We start from the raw sequence: 23,697 nt of genomic DNA on the forward strand, positions 1-23,697 counted from the left end.
GACATTCATTCTGAAGTTTGAATTAAATCACCTACTTTGATAGCAATACTTTTCTATGTTTTTTTTTAGACTTTAAAGAATTTGTTATGAGGCAGCTAGGTGACAGTGGATAGAGCACAGGCCCTGGATTCAGGAGGACTTGAGTTCAAATCCTGCCTCAGAGACATAACACTTACTAGCTGTGCGACCCTGGGCAAATCACTTAACCCCATTGCCTAGCCAAAAACACCCAAAAAACAAAAAAACAAATTGTTATAAAATGATTTAGCAAAATGAAATCCTTATTTTCTTCTAGGCCTGAAACACTATGTCATTAAGTGATTATTTAAAGTAGTGGCATCAAACTCAAAATAGAAAGGATTCCTGAGAGCCCCATATTGACTTAGAAAATTACCAATTACCAATAGCTATATTGTATTGTATTTTTATTTATTTGTTAAACATTTTCCAATTACATTTTAATGTGGTTCAAGCCACACTAGGGAATTTTACTGGTTGCCTGTAGACCACTGCCTGCAAATTTGATGCCTCTGAAAAGGCATAGTTACAAGAAAACACTTGAAAGAGGTGGGTTTTTTTTCTTGTTTTTCTTATGGCCCAAAATATAATGTGAGCTGAAGGAAAAGACAGTTTTATATTTTTGCTGACCCTGACAGCAATTTTGTACATATATTGCACGCAAGGTGTAGGAATGATTCAGATACAATGACTATGAGTCTGGTAAATTTGAATAAAACTAAAACAGTCTGAAACATTTTCTTAATCTATCTTCATGCTGATTAATGTATCCCTCATTTTAATAATCCATAAAATCAGATTTTAAAAGCCAATTTCTTAAAATGACCTAAAAATAGGAAAAATACTTAAAGCAAAATATTACATTAAATCAAATTAAATTATAAAAAGAATACATTTATACTTTTAACTCATTACTTCTTTTCCCTCATCACTTGGAGATTTATAAAACTCCCCCCAAATTATAGAAATACATTATTAAAATGTTGATATTCAGCAATCCATACTATATAAGAGCTAGTTAGGGAACTCTAGACCACACTAATTTGGTTACGTCAATGCCTCAATGGATCTGCTACCTCATGTGGCAGCTAAACCATAACTTTGGCAATTCATTTTGTAATGTCTGCTTTATAGTTACTATAACTGCAAGAGCCAGCCTTCCTTTATAAATACAAATGAAGTGATATTACTTGCTGAGGGGGAAAGGGAGAGAGAGAGAAAGAGAGAGAAAGAGAGAGAGAGAGATTGAGAGATATGTGTATACATATATACATATACATATATATGTATATATATATGTATATGTATATGCATATGCACATCCTCATTCATAATTGCTTGCTGGCCTATCTCACAGATGCAAGATATTTCATTTCATAAATGTGAGGTATTCTAGAAGTACTAGACAAAGGAACATAAAGTAAATCTTTTTATTGTACCTCTAACATATTTTGGAGGCCGTCTGACTCAGGAGAAGGGGTTAAACCAGAAATTTAGGTCATGTAAAAACTTACTGCCACCCTTCATTTGTGTTTTATTATGAGGACTCTTAAGAACCTATGGCCACTTGTATAAGAGTTGATCCCCTAGATTCTGGGAAAGTTTTTCACAGTCCAGCCAAGGTGTTGAGAGCAGATTCCTAACTCTATAAGAATGGGGCTAGTGAATTAGCTACAGGGTGAGTAAAACTCTCTTTGCCTTTCCTTTTCCCCCTTCTTTGCTCCCTCAACCAATTACAATGCTCAAAGACTTCCAAGTATAGTCTGGAAGGAGGAGTAATAGAATCATTCTGTCCTACGTCCTGGGCAAATGAGGAAGATTGAGGAAAACACCACTGACACACATCAGAGGTGGGACCTTTGCCAAATAAAAAGAGAAAACTGGAAAGCCACAATTGGTGCAATCCCGTCACCAGGGGTGAGATTACCATTTTAGGGGGTACAACCTAACCCTAATTCTAAGCTTATTTCACTCAAAGGCCAGTGGTAAGGGTGACTCCTGGTCACACTAGGCTTGCACTCTATGTACACCTATGATTGTTTAACAAAGTTATTTCTGAAGCAGTATTTATCAAGGAGAGAGGTAACACAGTAAAGTGGATAGAAAACTGGCCTGAGAGTCAGAAGAACTGGATTCAAGTTCTGCCTTTCATGGGCAAGTCACTGTCTGTATCAGGAAGAAGTTTTCATACCAGGAGTTCCTTATACTGATGAAATCGCAGATTTGGACACCTCCTATAGACCTCACAAAAAAAATCTATCAAGGACTCTTATTTGATTTTAATAGAAAACACTTTGTTGGCAACTTAAAGAGATTTCTTATAGATGAAGGTGATTTTTTTTTTAAATTCTAAGAAAGACCGGGATTGTAAGTGGTAGGATGAGTTACTCACAGGAAAGGAGACAGGAGTAATTCCTTAAGTCTGTGACTCATTTATCAGACTTGTCAGGCCTACAAAATCCATGAGTTCAGACTTGGAGCTAAATTGGGTTGTTTGCAGCAAACACTCAGGCCATACTCTCACCCTGTCCATTCTTTATTTCAAGCTACTGCCTTTTCTCTGGGGCTGCTCTCATGCTATGGGGCCACGCCTTGGAAGCCAGCATTAATTTACCTTCTTATGAAGAAGTGCTAAAGAGAGATATCAGGATTTATACTCACCATTTCTGAGCCACTGAACTTCTGGCTGATAATGCTTAATGTCAGGGGTAATAACAACACGACAGCCCAGACTCATTGTCTCGCCTTCTCTTCCAAAAGATACATCGAACTTGTCATCAAAGTGGATCTCAAACTTGGAAGCAAAGCCATATGGGGTGACACCAACTGAGCCCAAAATAACAAGGAAAGCAACAAAAAACCTCAGTCATTTATTTTATCTTGTCCAAATGAAATCAAGAATTTTAATAGGAGAGGAATGAAGGAGTTAGGGCAGCCTTTGATAAGACTGATCAAATTACTTGTTTGGAGGGGGAGCAAATTTCAAAGGCTCACTAGACACCAACTTCCCAAAGATCAGAGGACCATAGATGTAGAGCCAGAAGGTATCTCAGAGGCCATCGAGTCCATCTTTTAACATTAAAACAAAATAAAGCAAAAAACCATCCAGCATTGGTCCAGAGGACAGCATGGCTCAATGGCTAGAGAGCTGGCCTCAAAGCCAAGAAGACTGAGCTCAAGGCCCATCTTTGGCATATTCTGGCTAAGTGACCCTGGGAAGTGACTTAACTTCTCAATGCCCTATACAACCCTCCAAAACTATACGTCACAAAGAAGATGCTGTTCTTCACTGATAGACGTAGTTTTCTTACCTGGGAGCTCCTGTATCAATAAAACCACAGATCCAGTTTCTATCTCTGTAAATCTAACTACAGGAGAATCCTTTAATAAAGTGTCACAGTATACCCTGCACTCAGATATACTATAGTTTGAATCATCACCACCACCCCCCATGTCTCTTTTTCTCTCTCTGTCTGGCTTTGTCTCTCTATTTGTCTGTCTCTCTCATCTGTTTCTGTCTCTATCTACCTGTCTTTTTCTCTCTGTCTCCCTCTTCCCCACACCTCAGGCTGGAAGTACAATAACTATTCAGTATTTTACCCCTCCTTAGGGAGCCTGGTGGCCCTCAGCTTCTGGGGGACTCCCCATATTGATGCCACATGGAATGTGGATACCCAACTGGCATAGTCCTACTGCCGCTCACAACTATTACACTCAAGTCATGCACCAGCCTCAGCCTTCTCAGTAAAAGTCACAGGGATTACAGGTGTGGGCCACTATGGCTGACCATCACTCTCACTATAAAGCAGCAAAGCTATGAAGGGGATGCTATTTTTGCCCTGCAACACTACCAGGGTTATAATGGAATTCTACTGCCCTTGGAGAAAGCAAGAAACCAACAAACAGAATCTCAACAAATAAAATAACCATAGATACCCGACGATAATGGTGCCAAGAGTGCAACTTAATGTGTGATTTAGCAATCATATACTTTTTGAAAACCCTGAGCTATCAGTTTACTTTTGGGGTTTTGGATGAATTTTAAATGAAGGAGAAATTGAGCAGACTTACAACTGAGGGGCATGGTGGAAGCTCCAGTATGGAAACAAGTCTCATCAAACTCTCCTTTGTATCCTGGAGGAGACAGGAGGAAAGAAGGAAAATGAGTCATGTTCTTTCACCGTCACCACCACCCACTTTTCATTTTAGCATCATGAAAAAAATGTAATGCATATATACACATGTACATGCATGCGTATAGACATATATGTTGATAAGCAACTGAAATTTAAAAAAATCTTGCAAACCTACTCTTTACCACGATGGAAGCGTAAGCTGAAACCTCTCCTTTAACATTCATAGCAGAAGCCTGATACTGAGCAGTGTCTTCAAAATCACATCTGAAAGAACATTATGCAAATGATTAGCCATAATATCAACACTCCTCTTAATTACTAGCTTTGAGATTAAAGAGCTTTTTGTTAACGTGGGGAAATTACAAATGGGAGTCTAACAAATGGCTGGTGGGGGGTGGGTGGGTGGGGTATTAAGGCTACTGTCTCAGATCCAACTAATTAGAAGACTTGATGAAGTTAAAAGGATGTTATAGTCACTGTAAGGGTGGTACCCAGGAGCAGGAAATGGGGGATGAACAGTCTTGCTCCAGCAGTTATCTATTATTGCTGCTTGAAGGCAAAATGGGACTGCCCCAGCATGCATTGGGCTCTTTGCCCAGTGGCCCCTGTGCATCCTCACATAGAAGCAGAAAGATAAAGCAGCAGCAACCAGAGCTAAGTCCAGCTAAGCCCGCAGTAAGTTCAACTTAGTCTTGAAGTCCTCCCATCCAGATTTCACCTCAATGTTGCACTTTATACTTTGTTGGGGTTTTTTGTTTTGTTTTGGGTTTTTTTTTGGCTAGGCAATGGGGCTGACTTGCCCAGGGTCACACAGCTAGTAAGTGTTATGTGCTTGAGGCCGGTTTTGAACTCAGGTCCTCCTGAATCCAGGGCCGGTGCTCTATCCACTGCACCATGTAGCTGCCCCACACTTTATGCCTTGTTAAAGGTACTGAGGTGAAAGAAGTTTTCTCTGTTTTTAACTGAACCACTAGAGATTTCATTTGGAAAGCTGAGACAGGCCCAAAGCCCAAAAGCCACACTCTGGCCCTGGGAGAATGTCAGAAAAGTCGGACTCTAATCCTAGCCTCTGCTACCCTAAGAATGACATTTTTCTTTTCCTCTATTCACGCCTAGCCATCTAAGCTGCCATCAGTTAGTCACCTTGAAAAGGCCTTTGATCCTCCTTACCTTCAGATGCCCCACCCCCAAAAAGTGAAGACCCTATGAGGAGGCTGGAAGGCCACAAGGAAAACAGCCAGCTACGCCCCCACATGCATTCTCCTGAGTTAGTATCTGTCACCCCTAGAAAAACTCTGGATTCTGCTTGGCCCAGATAAAACAGAGTATAAGGCAAGAGTCTGAAAGACAGTCCATGCTGAAGCCCAGGACGATGATACTCATGAGCCAACAGCAGCAGGGATGCCTTTCCTTTCCATCCAGTCCAGAGCTTGGACTAGAGGGCTCACCCCCTAGCCCTCAGGCTCCCCTTCCTCTGAGTAGCAGGGGAAAGAACACAGCACAGCCCAACTCAATTCTATCCCAACATTTCCGCATCCCTTCAGAGAAGCAGAACTTTGCAGCGCCTTGTGAATATTTAGGTGGAAGAAGAATGAACTGGTTCAGAAGCAAGTAAGAAATGAACTTATCTTTTGTGTCCTCTCACAGTGACCTGATGGGTTTTTCCTGGATCTGAATTAAGGCAGGTAATATATGCCTCTAGCAGGCCACCTCCCTCTTCAGTTAACATGATTGTTATTGCTTCTTTTTCCTTTCCTTTCCCTAACCTTTCAATAAACAAAGGGGATAGACACCCTACTTAGCCTGCACCAATCCTTGTATTGGACCACCTGTACTGACCAGACTCTCAGAAAAAGTCTCAGGACGGCGGTCTTTACGCAAACAGAAGCATTATGGGTTGCTTTGTGAACTTCTTGTTCAGCCTTGACTGACTCTTCGTGACCCCATTTAGGGTTTCCTGGGCAGAGATACTAGAGCAGTTTGCCATTTTCTTCGCCAGCTCATTTTACAGATGAGTAAATGGAGGCAAACAAGGTGAAATGACTTGCCCAGAGTCACACAGCTAGTAAATATCCAGAGGTTGGATTTGAACTCAGGAAGATAAGTCTTCCTGACTCCAGGCCCAGCACTGTGACACCTAGCAGCTTACTTTGTGAATAATCCTATCTAAGATAAGTGCTGGTAAAATAGTTGACAAAACATTTCCTTGACTTAGCACTTTATCAATAGCTTAAAGCCAGTTCCCAGCTAGGTAGCTCTGTGGCTGGACCTAGAGTCAGGAAGATCTGAGCTCAAATCTAGCTTCATACACTGACCAGCAGTGTTGCCCTGGGAAAGTCACTTTACTACTGTCTGCCTCAACTTCTTAAACTGTAAGATGGATATAATAGCACCTACTGCCCAAGCTTGTTGTGTGAATCAAATGAGAGAATATTTGTAAAGCACCCAGCACATAGAAGGTACTTAGTAAATACTTGTTTCCTCCCTTCACACTTTCTGTAGACAGGAAATCTAAGGAGCATTAGAGGTGAAGGAGATCACCAGAAACCCTTTCCACTGAGCTCTGCCTGGGAGCAGCAGAAGGGAAAGATATTCAATGTTCTTCTGCCCCCACAACCTCCTTACTTCTGCTCTTGCTCCACAGTGGCTGATCTAAAACATAGTTCCTCACGGGCATGGTTGCAACAGAATCTCAGTTCTGTTTCGTCTTTAATTACAGCTCTGGGGGGTTATAGACCAATGTTTCCCAGTCCAAACAATACTGTAGCCTGTGAAAATATCTAAATTCTCTACTCTATACTGTTTGCCTTCTATAGTTAAAGTCTTCTGAAAGTCTGGAGGGAGTGAAGGGGAAAGCAGGTAGCCTAAAAGAAAACATTGCAGTAGATGTCGCTATGGAATGTCCTTATCATTGTAGCCCCCAAGATTATTACTATACACACACACACACACACACACACACACACACACACACAGAGTTTTGATTTATCTCTGAGGAGGAATAAGAATAAGGGCAGCACATTTGTACACGTATACAAATACATACATGTGTGGGAATATTGCAATTTTATCAGTGCGGGAACTCCCTTTACCAAAATAGATGAAGGCCAACCAACTTAACTGAGGTTCCAGAGAATTGCCTGAGGGACATAAAGATTAAGCGACCTGCAGAGGTAGCGTCAGGGTGGAATTTGAACCCAAACCTTAGAGTCCATCATTCCTTCCTATAGACAGCCTGGCATAGTGTTTTGGGGCAGGATTTTTGTTAAGTCCTTCTTTGTGTCTTTAGCACTCAGCACAGTTCTTGGCACATAATGTGCATTTGTATAAGTGCTTTTTCGACTGATTAATACATCACGTTTTTCCTTATGTGCTCCTTTGCTCTTAGTTAAGTTTAGCCAGTATAGAACAGGCTGAGTACTTGATAGTTGACTAAAGCGAGTGTAGTTTCCTCTTTCCATTTATTCAATAGCCACAGAGGATCCAGCATGGACTGAGTGAGAGGTAACTAAAGCAGCCTTGGAGCTCAGCGGAGCCATAAAGGGCTGATCTAGCCATTCCAGATTTGTGATGACTTTGGGTCAGGATCAAGGCTGAGGTCAATCTCACAAGGTTCCATTTGGAGCCGCATCTGAAGCTTGCCAACTTATGCAAACTTGTTGATCTGAGAAAAAGACTACAACACTCTCCAGAGACTAGCCACATGCAAAATTTCTTTTGACAGCTCCAGATTTCCCGGGTTTATCTGAACTGAAAATGCCAGGACTTTGTTTAGCCTTTTTCATTTACCATGCCAAGCTGCTTTTTTGAAACTGCCTGAATAGAGGAAATGAACTTTGGGGGGGGCAAACCTCAAAAGATTGAAATGAATTCTGATTTCAAACTTTACATTGGGTTAGTACATGATTTGGGTCTCATTTTTCCTGAAATGAAAGAATCTTAGAGCTGGCAAAACCTTAGAGGACATCTTGTAAACCTTGTGCTCTTTATGAGGAAACTGAATGAAGCCTAATTAGTGAGATGAAATGTTTCATTGCATGGTACCATTGAATATATACAGATATGGTTAATTTCTCATGGTCATGATAAGGCTGAAGGAAAAAAAAAAAGAGAGAGAATCTGCCAACCAGCTGTTTATCTCCCAAGCAAGACATTACTGCTTTTTTTTTTAATTATTGACACGAAGGGAAGCAATGAAGCCATTCTGGAACCAAAGAGATATAATGAAATAAATGTAATTTACACAATAACAATTTAGAAACTATTTTTCTTGTTCATGCTTTTGAAAAAAACAAAGAGGTGGGGCAGCTAGGCTGGACAGTGGATAGAGCACCCACCCTGGAATCAGGAGGACGTGAGTTCAAATCTGGTCTCAGACACACCTAACACTCACTAGCTGTATGACTCTAGGCAAATCACTTAACCCCAATTGCCTCAAAAAAAAAAAAGGCAATGTGACATAACAGAAAAAAACACGAGAAGTCTGCAGAGTCAGAAGACTTGGGTTCCTGTCATAAATCACGTGACTTTGAGCAATGCAGAAATTGGGTCTGGGTTTCCTCTTGTCAAAAATGAGGGGTTGAGGCTAGATGGCCTCAAAGTTAGTTAGGTCCTAACTTCCTACAGCTCAATTCTATAAAATCTTCAAGGAATATCAGATTGCTTGCTGTCTTGGGGAAGGGGACAGGAAGGGAAGGAGGGAGAACAATTTGGAACTCCAAATCTTACAAAAATGAATGTTGAAAACTATCTTCACATGCAGTTGGAAAATAATATAAAATACTATCAAGGAAAAAATCTTCGGGCAACACATAAAGAAGAATAACTATGAACACATATCCTATACGCTTCAGAGTTTTGGGGTTATTTTTTGTCTCTTACATAAACAAAACCTGAGTAGTCTGTAGCATGAATTTGGTATTATTTATTTGGTATTATATATCTGGCACTAGTTCCATGTAATGGCAGGTATGTATCAAGAATATGAATCACTAATATTTATATTTTTAGATACCCTTTAAGAATTAGTAGAATTACATTTCTGAATGATTTTGCTTTGTATGTCTAAGTAAGAAATGAGAAAATAAGTATATGAAGGCAATGCAACTATGCATAGGCCCTTAGAGCTGGCTGAGGCTCGGAACCACAACTGGACCTAGGGGGAGGCAGGGTAAATGGCTGCCTAGGGTACAATTAGGGAGACCCAGTGCAAGACACTTCTTAATGAAACTTACTATCATTTTAAATGCCAGAAAATTCTACTCTCTTGTGGTCTATTGGTGTCAAATCATTTACGTTACAGTGAAAGCTCAAACCCTTCCTTCCTCCCTCCCCACCACACTCAAGGGTGGAAGGAGAGAATAGGGGAGGGAGAAGTGTCACAGTTTTGAAACCTTACCCAGAGCATTGTCCTAGTTCTGCTCAGAATTTACAAGAGTCTTAAGAAACTAGACCTTAGAAATCATCTGTCCAGCCCAATCATTTTATAAGCAGAGAAGAGGGTTCAGAGAGGTAAAGGAATTTGTTTGAAGTCACCCACCTCATATCCAACTTCAGCTCAAACAGAGAGCTTTTGTTCCATCTTCAAGTCAAAATGGAATGACTTAATTTATTCACATACTAGGACAAAAAACCCTGGACAACTGAAGTATCAGGTCTGCCACTAATAAGCTTTGTGATATTGGGTAAAGTCACTGATACTCTCTGAGCCTCAATTTCTTCCACTATAAAGCGAAAGGATTAGGCTGACATCTAAAATACCTTCCAGCTCAGACAGCTGAGGCACCATCTCCTTCAGATGACATTTGTTTATTTTAAACACCTCTCACTCAGGAACACACATATACACAGGACCACATACACATAGGACCACACAAATACACAACCACATACACATACACACCTCTCTACATACACACACATCACTAAGAAATTTTTCAAGGCCACACAAGGAAGTTTTGATTCTCTTACTCATTAATCTTCAGATAGTGCATTCCATATCGGCTCTCAATGGTGTACTTTTCAGGGTTAGCATGGACGTCAATGGGCACGTGGTTTTTGTACCTATGGGACATCAGAAATGGAATTAAGTACATGCTCAAATATGAATCACTTGATAGTCAAAAGAACAAAGTCCATAAGGACCTTGCAAAAAAAAAAATCTCTTCTGACTCTACCCCCATGGGTTGTCTCTCTGAGTGAAATATCACCTATTTTTAAATTAGAAGTTAACAGATTTTGTTATTGTTCAGTCACATCAAACTCTCCATGAGCCCATTTGGGTTTTCTTTGCAAAGATATTGGAGTGGCTTGCCATTTGCTTCTCCAGCTCATTTTACAAATGATGAAACTGAGGCAAACAGGATGAAGTGACTTGCCCAGGGTCACACAACTAGTAAGTGTCCAAGGCCTGATTTGAACTAAGGAAGATAAGTCTCTTTGACTCCACACCCAGTGCTCTATCCACTGCACCACCCAGCTGCCCCATGTCAACAATCCATTTGAAAAAATTTATGTTTGTTTGTTGCACAAGACTTTTATTGTCTCATCATGATTACATCTAAAAAATTGGACTGTATCGAGAGTGTGCACATGATGAAGTTGTGTCATTTCTCAGGCAGTCGACAAACATCTATTAAGCACCCACTGTGTTTAAGACAATAGAGATTTTGTTGTTGGCTGAGTTTAAGATAAAAATTTCTTTGTTGCTAAAATGATTGCATATTGTGACAAATTATGGTTAAGAATTAATTGATGAATAAATATTAATATGATTAGAAATCATTTATCGAATATCTACTGTGTATAAATTTATTGGACAGCAAGGTGATGTAGTCAGGAAGACTCATCTTTCTGAGTTCAAATCTGGCCTCAGACACTTAATAGCTGTGTGACCTGGGCAAGTCACTTCATCTTGTTTGCCTCAGTTTCCTCATCTGGAAAATGAGCTGGAGAAGGAAATGGCAAACCACTCCAGTAATCTTTGCCAAGAAAGCCCTAAATGGTGTTGCAAGGAGTTGGACACAACTGAAAACCAATCAAAAACAAGTTTGTTATAATCATTAATGATAACCATTATTATTTTGTGTTTTTATTTATAATTATAATAGCTACTTATTAATATAATAGATTGTTGTCCAACACAATGGCATGACTTTTGTTGTTGAAGACTTCATAATCTAAGCACATAAAAGACTTCTAAATAAACACAAAAGACTTCTTTCTTCTAGGCAGCCATGGTCTGGTCAAGGAAGAGCAAGTAAATGGTATTAAGAATCTGATCTTTGATCATCACTTCTGGCTAAGGTCTAAATTATTCCTCTTAGGCACTGGAATTATAAGTGGTGGTGGTCTTCAAATAGGATAGGCTTTTCCTTTTATATATTTTCTGCACATGATATTTGACTTTCAAATACTGAAGATAAGGGATTCATATGTTATTTGTAAGTTGCTTCGTAAGTTATTCATACTTGTGTCGTAATTCCATTGGTTCTCAATTTCTTATGTTTTAGTTCTTTGGGAGCTTCACAAACATGATGGAGGAGCAACACTATTGGGGTCACTTAGTGACCTTAAACAAATAATTTCTCTCCTTTGGGCTTCAATTTCTTCATCTGCAAAACAAAGACATTGAACTACACAATTCCTAAGTTCCCTCAGAGTTCTAAAAGCCACAATTTTATAATATAGGAAAGTGAAGAGAGAGAATCAGAAGCAAGAGTGTGCTGGTAAATGTTTAACAACCAGCTGTCGTGGTGGGGAGAGGTGGGGAGGTGTGTACATACAACACACGTTTAAATTTAATATGCATTATTAACATTTTCCCTATCATTTTCTTAAGTCTAAATCAACACAACAATAAACCAAACCTTAATTTGTAGTGTTTGCTAATTTTTGAGGTATAAATGCTCACACTGAAAAATTAGCAATCTGCTTGGGCAAGCTAGTTCGAGCCAGCTCTGGCAAACCCCTGAGTAGGCTTGGGTTTTCATCTCAGCTCTCCCACTGATTTGCTGTATGACCTTGGACAAATCACTCCATCTTTCTGAGACACAAATCTCTCTGCTATACAATGGGAAAGTCGAACAAGTTTGTCTTAAAGGCCCCCCTTTCCTCTCATATTCTATGATTTTATTTATGCATATCACAAAAAGAAGCAGCAAGAGCCTTTCTCCGGCCCTAATATAAACACTAATGCAAAACAGAAGCCATCTGTTCAATTCAAGTACTCCCTACCACTTCTTGGGGTTGTCGTAAGACTGAATAATAAATTGTGAATACGATATTTTCAGCTCCCTGGAAGAAAGGCTATATAAATCCAAAGTGCTGTATTAGTATTTTCAGTATTATTATACAGTGATATCTAATCTAGCAAATACAGAGAAACAGGGGATTCTGGTTAACTATGGGTTAATGCGACAACTGTTTTGTTTCTCCACCTGTTACTGAAAATCTTTCCTAAGTCTATTAGTTCATATTGCTGCCTCACTACTTACAATAGGCTATAGGTGAGATGATTATTTTTGAAGGCTAGAGATCTAATCCAATCTCAGGATCATCCTGCTGAATATGAGTTCTGATTGTATTGTACTAAACATATTGTCAGCGTAGGAGATGTGGCTAGCAACTAAAGATCGTATCCTGAAAATTATGGGGGTTTTGGTTTGACTTTGTTTTCTTTTACTTAATTCCTGATGTCAATCTGTTTTCCTGCTTTTCTTATAAATGAAATTTAGTGTGGTGGGTGTGTGTGTGTGTGTGTGTGTGTGTGTGTGTGTGTGCGCGTGCTCGTGCACATGCATTCCATTTATCCTTCCTTCTTGAAGAGGACCATGGCATCAGGAAGGTGATACCATGACTTGCAAGTGAATTGGATTTAAGTGAGGGAAGGCTGTGCAAAGTCACCAGCCTCACTTTCTCCTCTGGAGCCATCTGGGTCCAGCGGCAAGATATAGATCAGGACAACTGGAGTTGGCCCAGTGGTGATAATTAGTGTGTGTGTGTGTGTGTGTGTGTGTGTGTGTGTGTGTGTGTGTGTGCGTGCGCACAGTTTACTGAGAATTGCATTTAGTTAGGTTCCAGCTTTTGGTTATCCACAATAAAGGCTTTACTCTGATACATGTGCCATCTAATTTAAAGTTCTACATGATATGCCTCTTGATTTCATAATAAAAAATTGCTGGGCAGCAAAGCTAGCTACAATACAACATTTTTGGAAATACATAGAATCCTGACAAGTCTGTTCTATAAGAAACAGGCTGCTTACTAAATGAATGACCATGCAAAAGAGAAAACAAAATTCCCTGCTTTACTGGCCTGGGATATTTCATATGTGATAGAGGAGTTCCCTGACTTACTTTAGTTTTTTCCAAGTGCAGGAATGTCAAGTGTTCCCTTTGGGATCAGGAGAGACTGTAAGTGGTCAGCCTCCCATGAAGTTCTGGCCTCATCAGGGTTTGTTAGTTCCTCACATTCCCTCACCATAGGCCTTTCTTTTCTGTTTGGCTCGTTGATTTAATGCCATCTCCACAGCTGGGAGTTCCTGCCTTTTCAATAGTGATCTCATGGAGAATCAAAGCTGATTTTTTAAAAACCGAAGACGCAAAAGAGGAGGCAAGGCTCTTGCTGAGCCCTGAGGGTCTTTTCCTCAGGTATTCTGTTTACCAAGAAAAGAAATCTTCCTGTTTTAAAGTGGCAGAAGTCAGGGAACCATTCAGTTACACACTGTAGGGAATCTATCAGGGAACATTTTACAGAGCAGCTAAACCCAGCCATTCAAGTTGGGTTGGGGGTGGGGTCTAGGTGCTGTCAGTGACTAGGAAGCTGAGAATAAAAGGATTTTTACCTCATTTGTAATACTTATTGATAGAAAGAATATACCCCACAGTTTGTTATTCTGGAAAGTGAAATTCTAAGCCAGCCTAGTCATCAGCTAATGTTGGAGAGTGAACTGCCATCCCGATGGTACGTGCCAAAAGGTTTCTTAAATCCCCCTAAAGGTCTCTGATGTCCAAAGTCCTCCACATTTGTTTTATCCATTGCCTACAAAATATTATTATGAATGAGAATAAGAATTTCTAAAAGGAAAACCTCAAGAGGCCATTTATGCTGATCACAACCCAGTTCTTTGTGGCTTACAGAAATGTCTTTTTGGACCTAATTCATATTACAGAGAATCAGACCTAGAAGAAGCCATCTAGTCCAACTCCCTCATGTTACAAATAAGGAAACTGAGGACAAAAGTAATTTGCCCAGGGAGGAGAAAAGTAGGCTAATCCTGATAACTAAATAAAAGTTTCCAGCACTAAGAAACATGATTAAGAGAATAAAATTCTACACTTTTTTTTGGTATCATCAGAGAATTCCAGGCAAACCATCTTTCAACTCAGATTAACAGATGTTGGAATTCCCCGATCCCCTAATTTGACTGCTTCTTGTCATTAAACTCATGCAGTAATTCTGTTCTCATGTTTGAGTGGGTAGCTGTTACTGACAAGTCCTAATTCTCGGGGGGACACATGTCACACTAAAATATATTTTGGTACTAAGTGAATAGCAACGATCTAAGAAGAACATCAAAACATCTATTTGGAGGAAGTTATTATAAAATGTAAGTAATTGCTTGTAATCCTATTTTTAAAATAATTATTTCTCTAGTGTGACAGAATTGTAACTGAATTGGACAATATAGTAAATGACTCTAATATAGTAAAGAAATATAATGATGATGATTTCCAACTTTAGTAGGATAGAATTTTTCCAAATGAGATACTGTCTCTTCCAAAGATTGGTGTTCCTGTAATAGTCACATAATCATACATTGTGTCATTAGCAGGGTTTGACATCAACTTCCTTTCTGTTTCTATTTTCCAATGCCTTGGAGCTAACAGGAACCACTCCATATTTGGAAAGAGAAAGAAAAGCATGTATTTAAAACACTTTGATTAAGCCCATCCAGTACCCCCAATAATCATCCTGGTGAGGAAATGTGTCATTACTTACAGAGTGCAATCAAGATTTTCCATTTATAAAAATTATTCAGACCTGCAAACCTAGGAATCTGATTAGGTCTGGTAATAGTATGCTTTTCAGGGATAATCAATAGCATTTGTTTTCTTTATTTACAAAAAACTTTTAGTATTAGGCAGCTAGGTGGTACAACAGATAGAGCTCTCTGGCCTGGAGTCAGGAAGGCCTGTGTTCAAATCCAGCCTCAGACACTTATTAGCTGTGTAACTCTGAGCAAGTCACTTCACCCTGCTTGCCTCAGTTTCCTGATCTGTAAAATGAGCTGGAAAAGGAAATGGCAAACCACTCTTTGTTAGGACAAACCCAAATGGGGCCATGAAGAGTCAGTCAGACGTGAGAGAAATGACTGAACAACAACAGCAAGAATATTAGAATTGGATGGGATCATGTCATCCTTTCCTACCCCTTTTTACAGATTCAGGAAACTGAGGCCCAGAGGGAAGAAAGTATCCTTATATTAAAATAAACCACCTCCTCATTTTTACTGACATCAGTGTTGCATTTGCAACCACGCTCAGATTTTTGCAGTCAGGAAGAGGCCCATGTAGGTTTCACAATTTGTGGAGTACATAGAATACACAGGTACTTAACAAAGACATATTTGATTATTCTGAAGGGGATACTTTTTGCATTCCAATCAATCATACCTGCCATCTGGTCTTGAGGAATAATGGTTATTAGTTTCACTTAGCAATTGCAGGATAAGCCCTGGACTTGATTGAAATCGATTTAATGGGCAGTGGATGACCGGCAGGAAAACAGCTGTTCTACAGCCATGCCATCTGCTAAGACCATGGGGACGCCTGAATTCTGATGATGCCTAGTGGAAACTATGAACCACCCTATTCAGGAAGGCCAACTATGCAAGCCTGCATGCTTGTGAAGGATAACAGAGAATCTGGTGGTGTTGAGTAATTAGGACCAGAAATAATTGCAGCAAAATATTATGTATACAGGAGCACTAGACAAAAGTGTGGTGTCCCAGAGAGTTCATTGGACTGGAAATTCAATTTCCGGCCCCTATATACATACATAGATACATAGATACACACACACACACACACACACACACACACACACACACACACACACACACACACACATATATACATATATATATATATGTATATATATATATATATATATGTACCTGTTCATCCCTAGGAAAGTCACTTACTCCCTCTAAATTTGAATTTCTTTATCTGTACAATGGAGATAATAGAATTTGCCCTTCTTGGCTCTTAGGGATGCTGAGACCTAAAGTGCTACAAAAATGAGTTATTATTATCAGTTATGTTTGCTGAGAACTGAATTACATGACTTGGGCCAGTCACTTGACCTCTGAAATCCCTAGTTTCTTCATCTTTAAAATTAGAGGGTTGGATCTGATGAAAAATTGCTAAGGTCTCTTCCAGATCAGACTAGAATTCCATGGCTCACTGCAGAACTGGGGCATCCCTCTATGTAGGTTCATAGATCTCTACCTGGAAGGAGTTTCAGAGGCCATCTAGAGCAACCTCCTAATTTTATAGATGAGGGAGCTGAAGTCCAAGTAGAGATTAAGTGACTTGTCCCAGGTAACGCCAGCAGCAAGTATCAGAAGCAGAATTTGAATCCAGGTCCTCTGATGATAGGACCAGTGCTCTTTCCACCATAACATTTCCATCTCCATTCTGCGCAGGTGGTGCCTCTATTTCCTTCACCATTTTATATTTTCCTTGTCAGCCAAAAGAGAACAGGAGCTGGTGGTGAAAATGAAGAGGAGCGGCAGCACCCCCCCCCCCCAAAAGGAAACTTTTTTCTATGTGTGATACTGTATTTAGGTACTCCACCTGTAAAGCTTATTGCTGAGATGCTAATTCCAAGACAGATAGGCTTTCTTAAGAAAAGCAATGTATTTGGAATAAGAGGGCCTGAGTTTAAATAGTGTCTCTTTTGCCACCTAGATGAATTTGAGGTCTATGGGTCTGTTTTCTTATTGGTAAAACGAGGAGGTTGGACTATATGGTGTCTATATCATCAGATTTGCTTTGTCAGTCAGAAAGGGAACAAGCATTTTATTAAGTGCCTGCTATGCACCAGGCACTGTGCTAAGTTTTTTGCGAATAATATTTCATTTGATTCTCACAACAACCCTGGACAGTAGATCCTATTATAATCCCTATTTGACAGTTGAGGTAACTTAGGTAAACCAGGGTAAAGTGACTTGCTCAGGGTCACGTGACTAGTAAGTGTCTGAGGCCAAATTTTGGTCTCATCTTGAAGCCAGGACTTCCTGACTCCAGGCTCAGAGCTCTACTCACTGGGCAACCTACCCACCTGTTACTTAAGCTTAAATTCTGTAATTGGGAATAATCTGTGAACATATCAGGAAATAACTGTGATTTTTCTTTTTAAAAGGTAGTAATATTTAAATGGGGCTTTAAAAAATCAGCTAATCATAAACTCTAAATTTCCTTTGCTATTGTAAGGGAATGACATTTTTCTGAAAACTGTATTTTCTATACTTGAATTGAAATTATCTAGGGCATTTTTATAGTTTCTAAAAAGTGCTCAGTCCAGGAAATCTAGGAATCCCATTCCAGGGAATCCAGGGAATTTGGAACTATACTTTATCATAGTTGAATACTATAGTCAATTATTAATTATGCTCCAGGGGATTATTCACATTTTGGTTTATCAGAGGAAAATCTTTCAGATTTATTGATACTATCTATAATAGTTATGAAATAGTTACTTGTTTTGTTGACAACTGGCTCTTCATTTTAGTTTTCCATGAAGTTTTCATATCAGTAGGTAAGACCTATGAAAACCAAATACTTAGCTATCATTCTGACTCAAGGGAAAATTTCACAGAAGGTATCATAGTTTCACTTAGCTTGGTGCTAATTCCAGCATAGAGTAGGCTTTAGGGATAAATTAAGAAGGAGTTATGATGGAGAAATTTGTTACCTCCAGAGACAGATTTTCACTGTCTGATTGCCAAAATAAGTTTCCTAAAACATGTCCACCATGTCAGTCTCCTACTCAAGAATCTTCAATGGCTCCCTATTATGTATGAGATAAAATACCTCTTTAACTTGGCAATCAAGGACTGTTGAAATTTAGCTGTGACTTACTTTCTCAACTTTATTTCATATGACTCTTTTTCTACATTCAATCTTCTAGCAAAACTGAAAAATTCTTCCCTCTATTTTATCTTGTACCCTCTTATCTCAGCAAATTCACAAAGGCCTGGAAGATACTTCTTCCTCATATCAACCTGTTGAAATCCTTCTATTGTTTGAGGACTAAAAGGGGAACTGCCTTTTCTAAGAGGCTTTCCCTGATACCCAACCTAGCAGTGGCTCTCTTTCTCTATTTTTTTAGATAATTTTGTCTTTATCTCTCATTTTCTCCTGTCACCCAGAGAGTCAAGAAACCTAGGTTTTCAGATGCTGGTTCTGACCCTAATTAGCTGTGTGACCTTTGACTATACTCTTTACCTCTCTGAGACTGTTTCCTCACCTTTAAAATCGGAAGAATAATTCTTGGTCTGCCTAGCTCACGGGATTACTGCAAGGAAATATGTAATCCTACAAGAAATATGTGGGCATTAATATCGCTGTCACCCTGTATCAATACAACTAGGCAGCTAGGTGGCATAGTGGATAGCGTTCTGGACTTGGAGTATGGAACACCTGATTTCAAATCCTGCCTCAGACATTTACAAGTAGTGTGTTAGTGGACAAGTCACATAACTCCTCTCAGTCTCAGGTTCCTCATCTGTAAAATGGGATAATAATAGTACCTACCTCTTGGGGTTGTGAGGATCAAATGAAATACCATACATAGAGTGTTTTGCAAACCTTAAAGCATAATATAAATGCCAGTTATTATCACTATTATCACTGTGATAATACACAAATTTTGTATCTCTCACCCCTCAACCCCCTCTCTATTGGAGCAAAAGTACTTAAGGCCAAAGACATTTTGGTTTTTCACCTTTATTTCCTCACACAAAGCCTTAATCCTAATATGTATGTAACAAATGTTTGATTGAATTGTTTGAAGGTCATGAGCCACATTTGTATTCAAATGTGGGTGAAATAAGCATACCAAATGCCAAAGTGAAGGTTTAAGATGCCCACACCTCTACTAGATTTGATTCATATGCCTAAAAAGAGGCTGACAATATTCTTATTCCTAATATGGTTGAAATTCTATCATGGGCAGGTGTGTCGGGCAGTTCTGCTCTTGACAATTTCTAGATTTCCATCTCTACTTGAACTTATTTTGATTTTTTACTGGCAATCTGTATGGAACCTAAATGTAATTTAGGGAGATCAGTATGCATCGTTGCTTATTGTTCCCCAAAAACAATTATCCCATTTGTCCTCACTCAATCTTAAATATAGCTGGTATGTTGCAAAAAAGGTTTCTATTCCATTTGAGGAATAGCCATTAGCAAAATATCAACTTTGACAAAACGTATACTTAAATCACGAAGATCATTTGGGGCATGGTAAACCATTACTAGTTCCAACAAGAGTGTGGAAACACATAGAACACTGTGCAGTAAGTCCATCTCTCTGTAAGGGACCCCAGATATGCCATGTATTGATACATATTTTAGACTTTTTATGCTGCTGTATATGCGTGGTAGAGGGAAGCTTTTTATTAGCAATAGAGCACTTTTGAGATAAAAATGTGCCAAAAGTCACCTCCTCATGGCTTTTAATGAGAAAGACTAAAAATGCTTATGATTGAATAGTCATTAATTTAAGAACATAGTAAGAACTTAAATTCTCTCTCTCTCTCTCTCTCTCTCTCTCTCTCTCTCTCTCTCTCTCTCTCTCTCTCTCTCTCTCTCTCTCTCTCTCTCTCTCTCTCTCTCTCTCTCTCTCTCTCTCTGTCTTTCTCTTTCCCTCTCTCTCTGTCATTTCAGTGACTACTATCTTCTTCACCAAAACGTCTTCCTCTAGTCCCCTCCACTGGAAAAACTCAACATTCAACAGGAAATGACTGTAATCTATACCAAATAATCTGAAGAGTTATCAATTTCCATGAGAAATGGAAGTGGTTTTGATTGTGTACCTTGCTACAACAATGGGGAAGGATGAAGCATAAGGAGAATTTGTTCCTAACCATAGCTAGGGCCTTTTATGAACTAAAGCCTGATGATTGAAAAAGTTTTTTGCTGCACTAGATGATGTCACTAAACATCTAATCTCTGATTGATCTCACTATTATTTGCATTGATAATTGATAACTGACTTTAGTTTCCATTCTCTGGGTTTCCAGCTTACGAGGCTAATGAAATGGTTTATACAAAAGTAAGAAAAACCAGTATGTAACCAATTACAGATGCTTTCACAAATGGATTTGTGTGTGTGTGTATGTGTGTATAATTACAAAATTGCTCCTAAAATATGAATGATTTCATCCATCTTCATTATTAGTGGTCAGAAGTGTTGACTATCATAGGAATGAAAGGAAGAAATTCCACGGGTGAATATTCACTTTCATGTATCTTTTATTCTTTCAGCATGCATTGTTCTCCACATCACGTGTGAGGACAAAGGAAACACCACACAAAACACACATGTCACTGGTGTCAAAGGATTAAAAAGAAAAAGCTTCTTTTTAAATTGGCTTAATTCTTTCCAGAGCCTGCTGGCTGTGGCCAGAGCCCGAATGCCTATTGTAGGTTGTTTTGCAATGTAGGGCTCAGAAAGACATTAGACAACTATAGAAGAACACTAAAGAGAAAAAGACCATTTTCTTTTGTTGGGGGCAAAAAGGATGATTTTGCTGGCCCCTTTAATAAGTGATATTTTCAAACCTAATTTTTTTTCTGGTGCATATGAGAAGGCACAGTGGGGTCAGAGATGGCACATAGGAGTAGGCATAGGTAGCTATCTTTTTTAAGATTTATATTTTCTTTTAAAGGAAAAACAGTAGAGCATCACTTCTGGTCAAAATGATTACGTATTTGCAAACCTTGTCAGGAAAGGGTAAAGGGATTTTATTAGAGTTCTCAGGTTCTCCCTCTATTCTGGTTGTGGCCATAGATTTTTATTTTATTTAAGAGGCTTTCAATAACTTTCAAGTATGTAAGATGTGGAAACAGTAATGTCATCATCATTAAAGCATTCTCTTTCTCTTGCATAAGGTACACAGTCCAGCATCATAATCCCTCCTGACAATCCTTCAAACCAAAAACTGTCTTCATTGATTTTTACACACTGGTAGTCCTATTCGAGTCCACTGTTGGTAACAGCTAGATTAGAAGTCATGTCTATTGTTTCTATCAATAATTCTTACAAAGGTGCAACCTACCATGTGAGCCGTGGTTCTGGCCAGCCTGACACAGAGCAGTGTAATCTGACATTCTGTTTCTCCCAGACAGTGTGGGAACGAGGCTTGATGACAAAATCAGGAGCATGGAGGAGACTGTCTTCATTCAACTTTCTATGAAATTCCTCAGTCTCTTCTAACTGAAAAAAACATGTCAATAAAACAATTCCAAAAGCAAAATATTCTATCTCCCTAAAAAAAAATGATGAATAAACCACAATTTTAAACCATTATGTTTGACTTTCATTCTGAGCCTCAAGTTTGCTCCTAAAAGATGATAATTTGTTCTGATGATCTTTCATAGCTTTGGCAAATGGTTTCTGCGAGGCTTTAAAGCTCATTAAGGTTTTCTTAACCCTAATCAAGAGAAAGGGATTCTCCCTCCCTTAAGTGGATTTTTTTTTTTTGCTGAGGCAATCGGGGTTAAGTGACTTGCCCAGGGTCACACAGCTAGTTAAGTGTCAAGTGTCTGAGGTTAGATTTGAGCTCAGGTCCTCCTGACTCCAAGACTGGAGCTCTATGCACTGTACCACCTAGCTGCCCCCTTAAATGGATTTCTTAATGATCTTTAAAGTGTTTCAGAGTTTAACATGAGGTTGAGAAATGTTTAACTTATCTCCTTTGATTTTCTATTTTGTTTTCACTCCTACTTCCCTTAACCCCTGCAGTTTCATGTGTTTTAGCATTTGAGGGAAATTGAATACCTAAAACAGATTACATGCATGTTCTCCTTCGGCAACATGACCTATTTGTATGCTCTTACTGTTTTTCTCAGTGCCAGGCGTTCTGCCTTCTCTCGTATGGCCACTTTCCTAGATTTCTTCTCAAAAAGCTCCTCCTGCTGTGAAGACATCGTGGACTGCTTGGTGGTGGTGATGCCTTCACCAGTGGCCAATAGATTTCTCCTGGCAACATAGGCAGCAGCTTCTTTAATTCTTTCTTCTTCTGTATCAGTGATTCCATTGACGTTTACCTGGCTAAAATTTAAATTAAAAAATACAAATTCAATGAATGAGCATCCAAATCCCCATTTTTGCCCTTTGTACCAAATTCCATATGCATACCACACAGAAGTATTCATTTGAAAAACATATAGTTGGGTCAGCTAGGTAGGGCAGTGGGTAGAGCACCAGCCTTGGAATCAGGAGGACCTGAGTTCAAATCCGATCTCAGACATGACATTTAATTAGCTGTGTGACACTGGGCAAGTCACGTAACCCCAACTTCCTCGACCAAAAAAAACAAACAAACCATAGTTATTTCCATTATGCAAAGATTTTTTTTCACCTTTCAAAGGGACACATGAATGTTTTTGTTTTTCAGTCACGTCGGACTCCATTTGGGATCTTCTTAGCAAAGATACTGGAGTGGTTTGCCATTTCCTTCTCCAGCTCATTTTACAAATGAAGAAATAAAGATTAAATGATTTGCCCAGGGTCACATACCTAACAAGTGTCTGAGGCTGGATTTGAACTCAGGTCTTCCTGACTCCAGCCCTGGTATTCTATCCACTAGGCAACCTCGATACCCATATACCAATGTCTTCAGCTAAAAAAGTATGCTTCCTTGGTTTGTTTAAATGTAATTTTATACGTAAATAAATAAATTTTCAAGAATATTAAAGTTAGGCAGCTAGGTGGTGGAGTGGATAGAATACTGGACCTGGAGTTAGGAAGACTTGTGTTCAAATTTGACTTCAGATCCTTACTAGCTCTGTGACCCTGGACAAGTCACTTGATTTTCATTTGCCTCAGTTTCTTCATCTGTAAAATGAGAATAATAATAACCTTTACTTCCCAGGGTTATCCAGGATTAAATGATATAGTATTTGTAAAGTGCTTTGCAAACCTTAAAGTTCCATATAAATACTCACTGTTATTATTATTATCAAATCTGCATTCCGTTTGAAGCCTAAACTCCTGATCCATAGTTTGATGGAGTTGGATTCTTAAAAACAAGCAGGTACAATATTCAGAGCAATTACATGGAGAAATAAGTAACGGACTTTACGCTAACTAAATCAGCCACGAGGCTCAGTCTAACTCTCTGAGACAATGCAATGTGTGTACATTTTCAACTTAATAACTTTGTTTAGGTGGCTGAGCTCTGGCCTTGGAGTCAGGAGGACCTGAGTTCAAATCCCATCTCAGACACTTAACACTTACTGGCTGTATGA

At 39.1% G+C, this 23,697-nt stretch overlaps 1 protein-coding gene across 1 annotated transcript in view; it reads right to left on the bottom strand.

Annotated features, from left to right (window-relative positions):
- The window catches only part of MYOM1 (myomesin 1), a 172,269-nt gene that overhangs the window by 117,683 nt on the left and 30,889 nt on the right, over positions 1 to 23,697 (bottom strand). Inside the window, 6 exon segments of the mRNA XM_078153487.1 lie at positions 2,680 to 2,844; positions 4,090 to 4,152; positions 4,330 to 4,418; positions 10,125 to 10,217; positions 21,504 to 21,661; positions 22,285 to 22,498. Coding sequence (XP_078009613.1) covers positions 2,680 to 2,844; positions 4,090 to 4,152; positions 4,330 to 4,418; positions 10,125 to 10,217; positions 21,504 to 21,661; positions 22,285 to 22,498 — 782 coding nt within the window.

The sequence above is a fragment of the Phascolarctos cinereus genome, unplaced genomic scaffold, assembly GCF_003287225.1.
Source record: "Phascolarctos cinereus isolate Bilbo 61053 unplaced genomic scaffold, phaCin_HiC Scaffold_4;HRSCAF=312, whole genome shotgun sequence".
Taxonomy (NCBI): Eukaryota; Metazoa; Chordata; class Mammalia; order Diprotodontia; family Phascolarctidae; genus Phascolarctos; species Phascolarctos cinereus.